The sequence below is a fragment of the Borostomias antarcticus genome (genome assembly GCF_949987555.1).
Source record: "Borostomias antarcticus genome assembly, chromosome: 9".
NCBI lineage: Eukaryota > Metazoa > Chordata > Actinopteri > Stomiiformes > Stomiidae > Borostomias > Borostomias antarcticus.
In genome coordinates this window covers 27,927,234-27,942,492 of record NC_140242.1, presented here as the reverse complement: position 1 = coordinate 27,942,492, position 15,259 = coordinate 27,927,234, and the positions used below count along the sequence as shown (strand labels likewise).

Here is a 15,259-nt window from a genome sequence, read left to right as displayed (position 1 = left end):
TAGTTTTAGAAAATGTTCAGGGGGCCCACGCTCACGGCCGGTCTCGGTGGGTGGGGGGGGGGGGGGGGGGGTAGAGAGACGTCGCTCACGGCCGGTCTCGGTGGGTGGGTGGGTAGAGAGACGTCGCTCACGGCCGGTCTCGGTGGGGGGGGGGGGGGGGGGTAGAGAGACGTCGCTCACGGCCGGTCTCGGGGGGGGGGGGGGGAGACGTCGCTCAGGGGGGGGGGGGAGAGACGTCGCTCACGGCCGGTCTCGCTTGTGTTCTTGTCCCTCAGAGGCCGACCGCCAAAGAGCTGCTGAAGCACAAGCTGATCCTGCGCTACGCCAAGAAGACCTCCTACCTCAGCGAGCTGGTGGACAAATACACGCGCTGGAAGACCGAGCAGTCCAGGGACGACTCCAGCTCAGAGGAGTCAGTCTGTCCTCCTCTCTCCTCCTCCTCTCTCCTCCTCGCTCCTCTCCTCCTCCTCTCTCCTCCTCCTCTCTCCTCCTCCTCTCTCCTCCCTCCTCCTCCTCCTCTCTCCTCCTCCTCCTCCTCTCTCCTCCTCTCTCCTCCTCCTCTCTCCTCCTCCTCTCTCTTCCTCTCTCCTCCTCTCTCCTCTCCTCCTCCTCTCTCCTCCCTCCTCCTCCTCCTCTCTCCTCCTCCTCCTCCTCTCTCCTCCTCTCTCCTCCTCCTCTCTCCTCCTCCTCTCTCTTCCTCTCTCCTCCTCTCTCCTCCTCTCCTCCTCTCTCCTCCTCTCCTCCTCGCTCCTCCTCCTCTCTCCTCCTCCTCCTCCTCTCTCCTCCTCCTCTCTCCTCCTCCTCTCTCCTCCTCCTCTCTCCTCCTCTCTCCTCCTCTCTCCTCCTCTCTCCTCCTCTGTCCTCCTCCTCTCCTCCTCCTCTCTCCTCCTCCTCTCTCCTCCTCTCTCCTCCTCCTCGCTCCTCCTCCTCTCTCCTCCTCCTCTCTCCTCTCTCCTCCTCCTCTCTCCTCCTCTCTCCTCTCTCCTCCTCCTCTCTCCTCCTCCTCTCTCCACCTCCTCTCTCCTCCTCCTCTCTCCTCTCTCCTCCTCCTCTCTCCTCCTCCTCTCTCCACCTCCTCTCTCCTCCTCCTCTCTCCTCTCTCCTCCTCTCTCCTCTCTCCTCCTCCTCGCTCCTCCTCCTCTCTCCTCCTCCTCTCTCCTCTCTCCTCCTCCTCTCTCCACCTCCTCTCTCCTCCTCCTCTCTCCTCTCTCCTCCTCCTCTCTCCTCCTCTCTCCTCTCTCCTCCTCCTCTCTCCTCTCTCCTCCTCTCTCCTCCTCCTCTCTCCTCCTCTGTCCTCCTCCTCTCTCCTCCTCCTCTCTCCTCCTCTCCTCCTCCTTTTTGAGTTGCCATTTATCAAAAAGTAATATTTCCCATGCGCTCTTTTTCTTCATCGGGTTATTTCACGTGTTTCCCGTCTTGCGTGAGCGGTTGTTATGGTTACTTGATTCTTCAGTTTTTCAGTTCGTTACAGTGTTTACAGGTCATGGAGATTCAGCTTTTTAGTCAAAGAGAGTCAGGGAAAAGTGAGACATTTGACTTAGGGTGGGAACGCTGGTCTCTCCTCTCTGTCCCTCGCGGTCTCTCCTCTGGTCTTGTAGGACCGTCTCCTCGCCTGCTAACGGCTTGTCGAAAAGATCTTGCATGTCCGCTAAGCAGAGCAGGTGCAGGACAAACCAGAGTAGCAAACAAGAAAAAGACCGGATTCCGCACGCCGGAGTGTATAAACGATGGACTGTCCCCATCGGCCGATCATGACGTTTCCATCACGCCATCTTCATCAGAACGATGCTTTCTCTCTCGATGAAGGTCTCACGATCGAGACGTCATGATAAACCAATGAGAACAGCCCATCGTTCACGTGCTCCGGCGTGCGGACGCCACTCTCGCTTTCCTCGTTGGCTCACGGCTCGTGTCGTCGTCAGGGAGTCGGACGGCCAGGCGACGGGGGGGAACGACTCCGGGAACGACGACTGGATCTTCAACACCATCAGGGAGAAGGACCCCAAGAAGGTCCAGAACGGGGCGGCCCGGATGGACGAGCTGGACGGGAACCAGGTGGGGCGACACCGCGCACGCTCCGTCACATCCTCCTCTCCTCCCTCACATCCTCCTCTCCTCCGTCACATCCTCCTCTCCTCTCCTCCGTCACATCCTCCTCTCCTCCCTCACATCCTCCTCTCCTCCGTCACATCCTCCTCTCCTCTCCTCCGTCACATCCTCCTCTCCTCCGTCACATCCTCCTCTCCTCCCTCACATCCTCCTCTCCTCCCTCACATCCTCCTCTCCTCCCTCACATCCTCCTCTCCTCCGTCACATCCTCCTCTCCTCCCTCACATCCTCCTCTCCTCCCTCACATCCTCCTCTCCTCCCTCACATCCTCCTCTCCTCCGTCACATCCTCCTCTCCTCCCTCACATCCTCCTCTCCTCTCCTCCGTCACATCCTCCTCTCCTCCGTCACATCCTCCTCTCCTCCCTCACATCCTCCTCTCCTCCCTCACATCCTCCTCTCCTCCGTCACATCCTCCTCTCCTCCCTCACATCCTCCTCTCCTCCGTCACATCCTCCTCTCCTCCCTCGCATCCTCCTCTCCTCCGTCACATCCTCCTCTCCTCCCTCACATCCTCCTCTCCTCCGTCACATCCTCCATCACATCCTCCTCTCCTCCCTCACATCCTCCTCTCCTCCGTCACATCCTCCATCACATCCCCCTCTCCTCCATCACATCCCCCTCTCCTCCATCGCATCCTCCTCTCCTCCGTCACATCCTCCTCTCCTCCGTCACATCCTCCTCTCCTCCCTCACATCCTCCTCTCCTCCCTCACATCCTCCTCTCCTCCCTCACATCCTCCTCTCCTCCCTCACATCCTCCTCTCCTCCGTCACATCCTCCTCTCCTCCATCACATCCCCCTCTCCTCCATCGCATCCTCCTCTCCTCCATCACATCCTCCTCTCCTCCCTCACATCCTCCTCTCCTCCATCACATCCTCCTCTCCTCCGTCACATCCTCCTCTCCTCCGTCACATCCTCCTCTCCTCCATCACATCCTCCATCACATCCTCCTCTCCTCCCTCACATCCTCCTCTTCTCCCTCACATCCTCCTCTTCTCCCTCACATCCCCCTCTCCTCCATCACATCCTCCTCTCCTCCATCGCATCCTCCTCTCCTCCCTCACATCCTCCTCTCCTCCGTCACATCCTCCTCTCCTCCATCACATCCCCCTCTCCTCCATCGCATCCTCCTCTCCTCCATCACATCCTCCTCTCCTCCGTCACATCCCCCTCTCCTCCGTCACATCCCCCTCTCCTCCATCACATCCTCCTCTCCTCCGTCACATCCTCCTCTCCTCCTCCACAGCCAATGCGGAGTTTGAGTAGAACATTTCTCATTCCGGTATTTTCTTGTCCAGTCAGCTGCGGTCTTTGATGAATCCTCTCTCTCGTCCTCTAATCCAGGTGCAGGAGACGCCCAAGAGGCCTTTGTCCCAGAGCCTGTCCACCATCATCGCTCCGCTGTTCGCTGAGGTAACGTTACCCCCCTGAGCCACGGTGACCCCGTGACCTCCGCTCGGTTCGGTTCACTCCCGTACGTCCAGAGGTCAAGCTGTAGTCTGGGTGGTGGGTTCCTTCGGGTCGCATTCACTCACACACACACACACACACACACACACACACAACAACAACACACAACAACACACAACAACAACACACCACACACACAAACGAGTCGGGTAGCGTTTTTTTCAAGCCCCCCCCCCCCCGTCCGTCTACCCCCCAGTTGAAGGAGCAGGAGGAGGCGGGCGCCGGCAGGCCCGAGGCCGTGGAGCAGCTGAGGGAGGCGGTCTTCCTGGCGGAGGAGGCCTATCCGGGCTTCGCCGACTCCCTGGTGTCCGAGCTCGTCCAGCGGCTTCAGAGGTGAGCGCCGTGACCGGCGGGAGGGGCGACGCCCGCTCACCGCACGCCTCATCGGGGGCGGCCGAGGCTCGGGAGGTAGAGGGGGCCCTCTACCCCACATTGCTCCCAGTGAGCAGGCTAGCGCCTTGCATGGCGTGTGTGTGTGTGTGTGTGTGTGTGTGTGTGTGTGTGTGTGTGTTTGTGTGTGTGTGTGTGTGTGTGTGTGTGTGTGTGAATGGGTGAATGAGAGGCCATTGTAAAGCGCTTTGGATAAAAGCGCTATATAAGTGCAGTCCATTTACCATTTTACTATTCCATCATTGTTTTACCAATACACCATTTTCTATTTGTCCTGATGTTTGTTTTAATACTCGGCAGATAGATTTTTCATGCCGCCATCAAAAAACAAGTCTAGACATTACATTAGTCATTCAGCTGACGCTTTTATCCAAAGCAACTTAAAATCAGCGGATTTAACGTAGGAAACGTCAGTGTACTATTTGCCAGAACTCACAAGTGCATCTCCTTTCTAAATGAAGTGACTCAGACAAACTAAAAATAAGCTAAGAATAGCAACTAAAAGATTTGTTTATTTGTCACATGACGTGATGAATAAATCATGTCCCTCCGTGTTTCCCATGGTAGGTTTTCTGTGCCCAGGGCCTCGTCTTCCCAGTGACGGCTGCTACGTCACCGAGGCCACCGCAGCGGTCAGGTCAGCCCCCCCCCCCCCATCCTGACCCCCACACCCAGGACCACGCCTCCCAGGAAGGCCTCCTCCGTCACTAAAGCTCCGCCCACCCCACCACGCCCACGCCGGGCCGAACGGCAGCGCTGTGCCTCCATCGCTGAATCCCACCCTGCTGCAAGACATCCGCTCTCTCCTCCTCCCTCCCTCTCTCTACACCTCCTCCCTCTCTCTACACCTCCCTCCCTCTCTCTCCTCCTCCCTCCCTCTCTCTACACCTCCTCCCTCTCTCTCCTCCTCCCTCCCTCTCTCTACACCTCCTCCCTCTCTCTCCTCCTCCCTCCCTCTCTCTACACCTCCTCCCTCTCTCTCCTCCTCCCTCCCTCTCTCTACACCTCCCTCTCTCTCCTCCTCCCTCCCTCTCTCTACACCTCCCTCCCTCTCTCTCCTCCTCCCTCCCTCTCTCTACACCTCCCTCTCTCCTCCTCCCTCCCTTTCTCTCCTCCTCCCTCCCTCTCTCTACACCTCCCTCTCTCTCCTCCTCTCTCTCTACACCTCCCTCTCTCTCCTCCCTCCCTCTCTCCTCCTCCCTCCCTCTCTCTCCTCCCTCCCTCTCTCTACACCTCCCTCCCTCTCTCTCCTCCTCCCTCTCTCTCCTCCTCCCTCTCTCTCCTCCTCCCTCCCTCTCTCTACACCTCCTCCCTCTCTCTACACCTCCCTCCCTCTCTCTCCTCCTCCCTCCCTCTCTCTACACCTCCCTCTCTCTCCTCCTCCCTCTCTCTACACCTCCCTCTCTCCTCCTCCCTCCCTCTCTCCTCCTCCCTCCCTCTCTCTCCTCCTCCCTCTCTCTCCTCCTCCCTCTCTCTACACCTCCCTCTCTCCTCCTCCCTCCCTCTCTCCTCCTCCCTCCCTCTCTCTCCTCCTCCCTCTCTCTACACCTCCCTCTCTCTCCTCCTCCCTCCCTCTCTCTCCTCCTCCCTCTCTCTCCTCCTCCCTCTCTCTACACCTCCCTCTCTCCTCCTCCCTCCCTCTCTCCTCCTCCCTCCCTCTCTCTCCTCCTCCCTCTCTCTCCTCCTCCCTCTCTCCTCCTCCCTCCCTCTCTCTCCTCCTCCCTCTCTCTCCTCCTCCCTCCCTCTCTCTACACCTCCCTCTCTCTCCTCCTCCCTCCCTCTCTCTCCTCCTCCCTCTCTCTCCTCCTCCCTCCCTCTCTCTACACCTCCCTCGTGAATGCAGTTTCATTTCAGGGTGGAGATTTCCTGATTCTTCTGAAAGGGCCGGGGTAATCGGTGTGGCTTAAGTCCTGAAGTTGTACTATCAGCAGCCTTTTGCAGAGTATTTCACTTTTCTAGGTGTGTGTGTGTGTGTGTGTGTGTGTGTGTGTGTGTGTGTGTGTGTGTGTGTGTGTGTGTGTGTGTGTGTGTGTGTGTGTGGAGGGTGTAGTTGTACGAGTGCGCGCTGGCGTGTGTGTGTGTGTGTGTGAGTATTTCCATTGATATCCTGTGAATTGAGCGGTGGAGTTTGATGCTCTGGAGGTCGAAGCGTTCTTTTGTAAACTCAGGTTTGGTGCTTTACGTGGACGAGGCGGTCTGGGAGGCGGAGCTAGTGGGAGGCGGAGCTAGCTCCGGTCGGGGCGGCTGTACAAACTTGTAAATAGGCTCATTTTTACAGAGAAATAACGGAGCGTGTGTAAAGTAATCACTGTGTACAAATGGCCAAATGCGAATTGTAGATAGTCGGGAAATGGTAAATATTTTGAGAGACACAAACGGCCATAACTGAGATTGCCTTGTTCTGCGTTTCAATCCCATTTTCATACTTTTTTTCCCCCCCTCCTCCTAGGACGCGTCTATTGAATGAAAATGTCCGATCTGTCCTATTCTCATGTCGATTGAAACAGTCACGTCAGTGCTCTTTCCTTTGTCACTTCACACTCCATGCTCTGTGGTTGTGGTGCAGATGGACAGTAGCCATCAGGAGGGACCAGACGATCTCCAGCCTCTCGTTGGACGTTCTGCCCTCAGCACCACAGTTCCAGGAGGCCACGCCGTAGGCAGGTCGTTTCTTTCGGATTTATTTATCATTTAAACGACTTCCTTAGAATTGTTCTAAAGGGTTTCACTCACCCCCCCCCCCGCCCTGTTACATGCAGTAGTACTTCATCTTCAACAGACGCATGTCTTCCTGGGAACTGCAGTGGTACAATCTATTTCCTCACTGTACCAAGCGCTTGAATTGCACTTCAAAAAGAAATGCCTTTTATGATAGACAAAAGTAGCCATAAGACGGTAGCATGATAACTCTAGTATTGGTCATGCGAAGTAAGATCATGGGAAGCTGCACGGCCGGGACTCTGTGGAGTTAGTAGTGCAGTTGAACAGATTTTATGTCCATTAGGATTGACTTAAAATTATCACAAGTAAACGCTTAGAATTGTCATATGTTCGAGGATGTTTTTGCTTTCGCAGACACACAGGTAGCGTAACGCCAGCATTTTTAAGACACTGACCGTTCTTCTCTCCTGCTACTGATTCTGTGGTTTCAAATGAATGTGCATGAGAAATACCTCCTGTGAACCCAACCCGCGCAGTATTCGTTGTAGCATACTGAAGGACGCGACTCGGCTCCTGAACCTCGAGTGTTAAGCACCGGCGTTTAGCATCTCTGTAGCGTGGGGTGCGGAGTCTCAGCTTTAACCGATTTGAGCCAAGCACTTTTGTTTTTGGCCAAGTCAAATTTGTTCTTTTATTCTGTAAGTGGTGGAAATCCTGCAGCTACCAAGACATGTGCAGCAATAATGTCTCAAACGTGAGAATCTTTGCATGGCAATTCACTTTTAATTGACAAACTAACATAATTGAGTTTTCTTTACCCATACCTGTTTCACATGGGGTCTTCTTCATCAAGCACACAGAGTTAGGGGTCTGCTCACAGATTTCATCAGCTATATATGGAACTTTTCTGGATTTTATTTTGTATAAGATCTGTTGTCCCCTCCAGACGCCATGTTGAGTCTCTTGCTAGTTAAACTGTCTAGATGAGGATGTTAATGCTTCTCAATTAGTTGTTTTACCCATCATGGACCAGACAAAAAAACATTCTACAAAAGATTGTTCCAATCTTCCCTTATTGTGTGCTTTTCTGTGAACTGTTTGCCAACGATTGATTTGAGCACAACTTGTGTTATTCCCCGTTTGTCACATGATGGTTTGTCACATGATGGAAGTGCCATGTCTTTCTTCCCCGTCTCTCTGTTGTGTAATTTGCACCTTGTCTAGTTTGATTCTCTATCTGTGTTGCACTTTGTAAGCGTCCCTTCAGGAGTCGAGGTCAAAATGGTACGTTGATTTTACGTTGTCATTTCTTACAAGATTACTACTGTAAGTCTGTGTGTACGGCAATAACAGTGATGTCATCAGGACACATTTTTTCAGCACAGGTATTATTCTATGAAACAATATTTTTATAACTCAAACGAACAGTATTATAGAATAAATACAATCTGGTCATTATGTTTATTGTTGTTAATGATTGGATAGTTATCACATATCAGTTTAATTTTCTGTAACATTGCTGAGTTTATAGTCCTGTATATAATCCTTGCTTAAATGTCACAGATTGGACTCCTTGTAAGCTTTTAAGTGATTTAAGAGAAATTAAAGTCTAATGCAAATTTACTTTTGTTGTGTTGGCTATTTGATCAGTACCAGGTAAACAAATATACACGTACTTGTCAACAAGTGTGCGGTAAAAATGCTACCCAATAACATATCGCCCCTTTCTGTCAAAGCAGTAGGGCCTAGAAGTTACGTATTTAAAATGCATTGGTCTATAGTATGCAGACTTCTTTACACAGTAAGTGCTGTCACTGTTATAGCAGGCAGGTCTGGAAGAGCACTCGGATGCACCAGTGTGGTTCAACATGGAGCTCTACCAGGATTAATGGCAGAGCTGGTGGACACATTAAAGGAGTAGTAAAGGGAACATGTTTAAAGGTTACTTATGATCATATACAATGGTTCAGATCAAAATGTTGACAAAGCTAGCATTTTCGAGAAAGTTGATAATTGCTCTACCACCGTTTTGGTCATACAATGGATGTGGAGGGAATCTTGAAAAATCATTCAAAAACATGTTAAACTCTCAGAGATCTGCCACTTAGGGGTGTCTAGTCCATTCCTAGGCCGAGCAGTGAAAATGTTAATTATTTCCAGCCCAAAAAAGATAAGGGGTATGTATGGCGTTTTTTTTTTTCAGACCAAATTTATTTTTTATCTTAAATCTCCATGAACCTTCACAGGCATGTAGTACAAGCAATTCTGATCAGAGATCTGCCACCCATGGATGTCTAGTCCATTCCTAGGCCGAGCAGTGAAAATTATAATTATTTCCACCCGAAAAAAAGATAAGGGGTATGTATGGCGTTTTTTTTTTCAGACCAAATTATTTTTTATCTACAATCTTCATGAACCTTCACAGGCATGTAGTACAAGCAATTCTGATCAGAGATCTGCCACCGATGGATGTCTAGTCCATTCCTAGGCCGAGCAGTGAAATTGTTCATTATTTCCAACCCAAAAAAGATAAGGGGTATGTATGGCGTTTTTTTTTTCAGACCAAATTATTTTTTATCTACAATCTTCATGAACCTTCACAGGCATGTAGGACAAGCTATTCTGATCAGAGATCTGCCACCCAGGGGTGTGTAGTCCATTCCTAGGCTTAGCAGTGAAAATGTTTATTATTTTCAGCCCAAAAAAAGATAAGGGGTATGTATGGCGTTTTTTTTTTTTCAGACCAAATTATTTTTTTATCTGCAATCTTCATGAACCTTCACAGGCATGTAGTACAAGCAATTCTGATCAGAGATCTGCTACCCATTGATGTCTAGTCCATTCCTAGGCCGAGCAGTGAAAATTATAATTATTTCCACCCGAAAAAAAGATAAGGGGTATGTATGGCGGGGGTTTTTTCAGACCAAATTATTTTTTATCTACAATCTTCATGAACCTTCACAGGCATGTAGTACAAGCAATTCTGATCAGATCTGCCACCCAGGGGTGTGTAGTCCATTCCTAGGCTTAGCAGTGAAAATGTTTATTATTTCCAGCCCAAAAAAAGATAAGGGGTATGTATGGCGGTTTTTTTTTTCAGACCAAATTATTTTTTTATCTGCAATCTTCATGAACCTTCACAGGCATGTAGTACAAGCAATTCTGATCTGAGATCTGCCACTCATGGATGTCTAGTCCATTCCTAGGCCGAGCAGTGAAAATGGTCATTATTTCCAGCCCAAAAAAAGATAAGGGGTATGTATGCCGGTTTTTTTTTCAGACCAAATTATTTTTTATCTACAATCTTCATGAACCTTCACAGGCATGTAGTACAAGCAATTCTGATCAGAGATCTGCCACCGATGGATGTCTAGTCCATTCCTAGGCCGAGCAGTGAAAATGTTCATTATTTCCAGCCCAAAAAAGATAAGGGGTATGTATGGCGTTTTTTTTTTCAGACCAAATTATTTTTTATCTACAATCTTCATGAACCTTCACAGGCATGTAGGACAAGCTATTCTGATCAGAGATCTGCCACCCAGGGGTGTGTAGTCCATTCCTAGGCTTAGCAGTGAAAATGTTTATTATTTCCAGCCCAAAAAAAGATAAGGGGTATGTATGGCGTTTTTTTTTTTTCAGACCAAATTATTTTTTTATCTGCAATCTTCATGAACCTTCACAGGCATGTAGTACAAGCAATTCTGATCAGAGATCTGCTACCCATTGATGTCTAGTCCATTCCTAGGCCGAGCAGTGAAAATTATAATTATTTCCACCCGAAAAAAAGATAAGGGCTATGTATGGCGGGGGTTTTTTCAGACCAAATTATTTTTTATCCACAATCTTCATGAACCTTCACAGGCATGTAGTACAAGCAATTCTGATCTGAGATCTGCCACTCATGGATGTCTAGTCCATTCCTTGGCCGAGCAGTGAAAATGGTCATTATTTCCAGCCCAAAAAAGATAAGGGGTATGTATGGCGTATTTTTTTTTTTTCAGACCAAATTATTTTTTATCTACAATCTTCATGAACCTTCACAGGCATGTAGGACAAGCTATTCTGATCAGAGATCTGCCACCCAGGGGTGTGTAGTCCATTCCTAGGCCGAGCAGTGAAAATTTTAATTATTTCCACCCGGAAAAAAGATAAGGGGTATGTATGGCGTTTTTTTTTTCAGACCAAATTATTTTTTATCTACAATCTTCATGAACCTTCACAGGCATGTAGGACAAGCAATTCTGATCAGAGATCTGCCACCGATGGATGTCTAGTCCATTCCTAGGCCGAGCAGTGAAAATGTTCATTATTTCCAGCCCAAAAAAGGTAAGGGGTATGTATGGCGTTTTTTTTTTCAGACCAAATTATTTTTTATCTACAATCTTCATGAACCTTCACAGGCATGTAGGACAAGCTATTCTGATCAGAGATCTGCCACCCAGGGGTGTGTAGTCCATTCCTAGGCTTAGCAGTGAAAATGTTTATTATTTCCAGCCCAAAAAAAGATAAGGGGTATGTATGGCGTTGTTTTTTTTTTCAGATCAAATTATTTTTTTATCTGCAATCTTCATGAACCTTCACAGGCATGTAGTACAAGCAATTCTGATCTGAGATCTGCCACTCATGGATGTCTAGTCCATTCCTAGGCCGAGCAGTGAAAATGTTCATTATTTCCAGCCCAAAAAAGATAAGGGGTATGTATGGCGTTTTTTTTTTTCAGACCAAATTATTTTTTATCTACAATCTTCATGAACCTTCACAGGCATGTAGGACAAGCAATTCTGATCAGAGATCTGCCGCCGATGGATGTCTAGTCCATTCCTAGGCCGAGCAGTGAAAATGTTCATTATTTCCAGCCCAAAAAAGGTAAGGGGTATGTATGGCGTTTTTTTTTTCAGACCAAATTATTTTTTATCTACAATCTTCATGAACCTTCACAGGCATGTAGTACAAGCAATTCTGATCAGATCTGCCACCCAGGGGTGTGTAGTCCATTCCTAGGCTTAGCAGTGAAAATGTTTATTATTTCCAGCCCAAAAAAAGATAAGGGGTATTTATGTATGGCGGGGGTTTTTTTCAGACCAAATTATTTTTTTATCTGCAATCTTCATGAACCTTCACAGGCATGTAGTACAAGCAATTCTGATCTGAGATCTGCCACTCATGGAGGTCTAGTCCATTCCTAGGCCGAGCAGTGAAAATGGTCATTATTTCCAGCCCAAAAAAAGATAAGGGGTATGTATGTATGGCGGGTTTTTTTTTCAGACCAAATTATTTTTTTTATCTGCAATCTCCATGAACCTTCACAGGCATGTAGTACAAGCAATTCTGATCAGAGATCTGCCACCCATGGATGTCTAGTCCATTCATAGGCCGAGCAGTGAAAATTATAATTATTTCCACCCGAAAAAAAGATAAGGGGTATGTATGTATGGCGGTTTTTTTTTTCAGACCAAATTATTTTTTATCCACAATCTTCATGAACCTTCACAGGCATGTAGTACAAGCAATTCTGATCAGAGATCTGCCACCGATGGATGTCTAGTCCATTCCTAGGCCGAGCAGTGAAAATGTTCATTATTTCCAGCCCAAAAAAGATAAGGGGTATGTATGGCGTTTTTTTTTTTCAGACCAAATTCTTTTTTATCTACAATCTTCATGAACCTTCACAGGCATGTAGGACAAGCTATTCTGATCAGAGATCTGCCACCCATGGATGTCTAGTCCATTCCTAGGCCGAGCAGTGAAAATGTTCATTATTTCCAGCCCAAAAAAGATAAGGGGTATGTATGGCTTTTTTTTTTTTCAGACCAAATTATCTTTTTATCTGCAATCTTCATGAACCTTCACAGGCATGTAGTACAAGCAATTCTGATCAGAGATCTGCCACCCATGGATGTCTAGTCCATTCCTAGGCCGAGCAGTGAAAATGGTCATTATTTCCAGGCCAAAAAAGATAAGGGGTATGTATGCCGTTTTTTTTTTTTTTTAGACCAAATTATTTTTTATCTACAATCTTCATGAACTTTCACAGGCATGTAGTACAAGCAATTCTGATCAGAGATCTGCCACCCAGGGGTGTCTAGTCAATTCCTATGCCGAGCAGTGAGGAATTGAATTGATCCCCCCAAAATAATTTCCACCCGAAAAAACAATAATGGCGTTTTTTTTCAGACCAAATTTATTTTTATCCACAATCTTCATGAACTTTCACAGGTTTGTACTACAAGCAATTCTGATTATAGATCTGCCACTCATGGGTGTCTAGTCCATCACTAGGCCGAGCAGTGAGGAATTTGATTAATCAGAAATAATAATTCCCACCGAAAAAACTGTAGTGATCCCGACCACCAGTCAGAAACAAAGTGGACTGTCAAGTGCACCAAGGGCTGGGACATCAGGCCCAAGAGTCAGACATGAGAGACGAGAGGAACATTAGGCCCAAGAGACAGACATGAGAGACGAGAGCAACATCAGGCCCAAGAGTCAGACATGAGAGACGAGAGGAACATTAGGCCCAAGAGACAGACATGAGAGACGAGAGCAACATCAGGCCCAAGAGTCAGACATGAGAGACGAGAGGAACATTAGGCCCAAGAGACAGACATGAGAGACGAGAGCAACATCAGGCCCAAGAGTCAGACATGAGAGACGAGAGGAACATTAGGCCCAAGAGACAGACATGAGAGACGAGAGGAACATTAGGCCCAAGAGACAGACATGAGAGACGAGAGCAACATCAGGCCCAAGAGTCAGACATGAGAGACGAGAGGAACATTAGGCCCAAGAGACAGACATGAGAGACGAGAGGAACATTAGGCCCAAGAGACAGACATGAGAGATGAGAGGAACATCAGGCCCAAGAGTCAGACATGAGAGACGAGAGGAACATCAGGCCCAAGAGACAGACATGAGAGACGAGAGGAACATCAGGCCCAAGAGACAGACATGAGAGACGAGAGGAACATTAGGCCCAAGAGACAGACATGAGAGACGAGAGGAACATTAGGCCCAAGAGACAGACATGAGAGACGAGAGGAACATTAGGCCCAAGAGACAGACATGAGAGACGAGAGGAACATCAGGCCCAAGAGTCAGACATGAGAGACGAGAGGAACATTAGGCCCAAGAGACAGACATGAGAGACGAGAGGCCTACGGGGGCAGATCAGGCCCAAGAGTCAGACATGAGAGACGAGGCCTACGGGGGCAGATCCGGCCCAAGAGTCAGACATGAGAGATGAGAGACCTACGGGGGCCGATCCGGCCCAAGAGAGAGACATGAGAGATGAGAGGCCTACGGGGGCAGATCCGGCCCAAGCACCTGGGACAGGCCGGAAAGGTAGTAATACATATTCTCAATGGATCCCTCTAAAAAACGGATGGATGGATGAATAATGAATGGTCCACACACACATGGAACTGACAAGGGCCCGGCTAGCTCTGGTGATAAGGAACCCCCCCCCCCCCCTCTCTAGCCAGGGTCTGGCGCTTATCAGAAGGAACCAAGGGATGGTGTTGGATGAACTGCCTGAACTTTCCTGTATGAGGTTGCGAATAATAGATGTTAAAAGGAAAAGGTGTAATCAAGCAACTAACACTGTTTAGAGTGAATATCATTTGTTGGACATGTAATCACTTAAAGTAGAAGTAGACATTTATAAGTCATGTATCTGTTCTTAGTCAAGATCAATTATGTAATCATGTATGTGAGACAGTAATGACAATGTAATGATTGGAGAATGTATCCATGTATCAACTGTTTGAGTATATAGGTAATGCTTAGAGTAGGATATTTAATAAGATATTAATTAGACACTTATTCTGTGATGTCCTGCTTTGGGTGAGAGAGAGATAAGAAGTTGAATGCAGGAATTGTTAACTGTCAGGGAGAAAAATAAGAAGGGCGAGTGACGAAGGGAAAGTGACGTCAACACCCTTTCCCTCTGGGATGGGGGTCAAAAGTAGGCTCGCAAAGAGAGGGACTTCACTTCTTCTTTCCATCAACAGAGGAATGGAGTAAGTCAGACTTTTCTTTCCCCCAACAGGGGCGTGGAAGAAGTCAGAGGCTGGAGACCTGGGCGCTATTCTCTTTCATGTTTTTCTTTTTTAACGTGTATTTTTCATGTAGCTGGATTATCTGTATAACTTGTGTATAACATCACATTTTATATAAAGATTTTTACCCTTGCATCAGATATTTTCTCCTCGCCTTTATTTGTTTGGAGTGTATTGATATATCTTGCTTGAGTCATTGAATTGATGATAGAGATTTAGCTTAAAGGTCTTACAGCAGGGCGATTAGGCCCGTCCGCCCAGGTCGACTAAAGAGGGTCTAACCTGGGCCTTTCCTCCGGAGAGGGAGGTTGAAGAGGAATGCGTGTGTGTGAGTTGACACTGAGGAGTTGACCTTTGAACTGTGAGCACGAACAGAGGTCTAAATCAAGTGGCACCGCTCTGACAGAGTGCATTGGAGCACACACACATTTGGGAGAGAGAATTGGGAGATGCATTTTAAGAGAGGCTATGAATGTTTGACTCGTGATGGTAGTTTAAAGCAGTAACATATTAGATTCATGAGCCACGGATAACAATAAAACCCGGTGTGAGAACGGAGTTGGTAATAAA

General features: G+C 48.3%; 1 protein-coding gene across 1 annotated transcript in view; it reads left to right on the top strand.

Moving 5' to 3' along the window:
- The window catches only part of LOC311313539 (serine/threonine-protein kinase 24-like), a 15,178-nt gene extending 10,287 nt beyond the window's left edge, over positions 1–4,891 (top strand). The window contains exons 7-11 of the mRNA XM_084443685.1: positions 276–412; positions 1,923–2,055; positions 3,456–3,524; positions 3,778–3,914; positions 4,539–4,891. Coding sequence (XP_084299811.1) covers positions 276–412; positions 1,923–2,055; positions 3,456–3,524; positions 3,778–3,914; positions 4,539–4,572 — 510 coding nt within the window. The 3' untranslated portion in view covers positions 4,573–4,891. The remainder of the gene's footprint in view (positions 1–275; positions 413–1,922; positions 2,056–3,455; positions 3,525–3,777; positions 3,915–4,538) is intronic.
- The last annotated feature ends 10,368 nt before the right edge of the window (positions 4,892–15,259 follow it).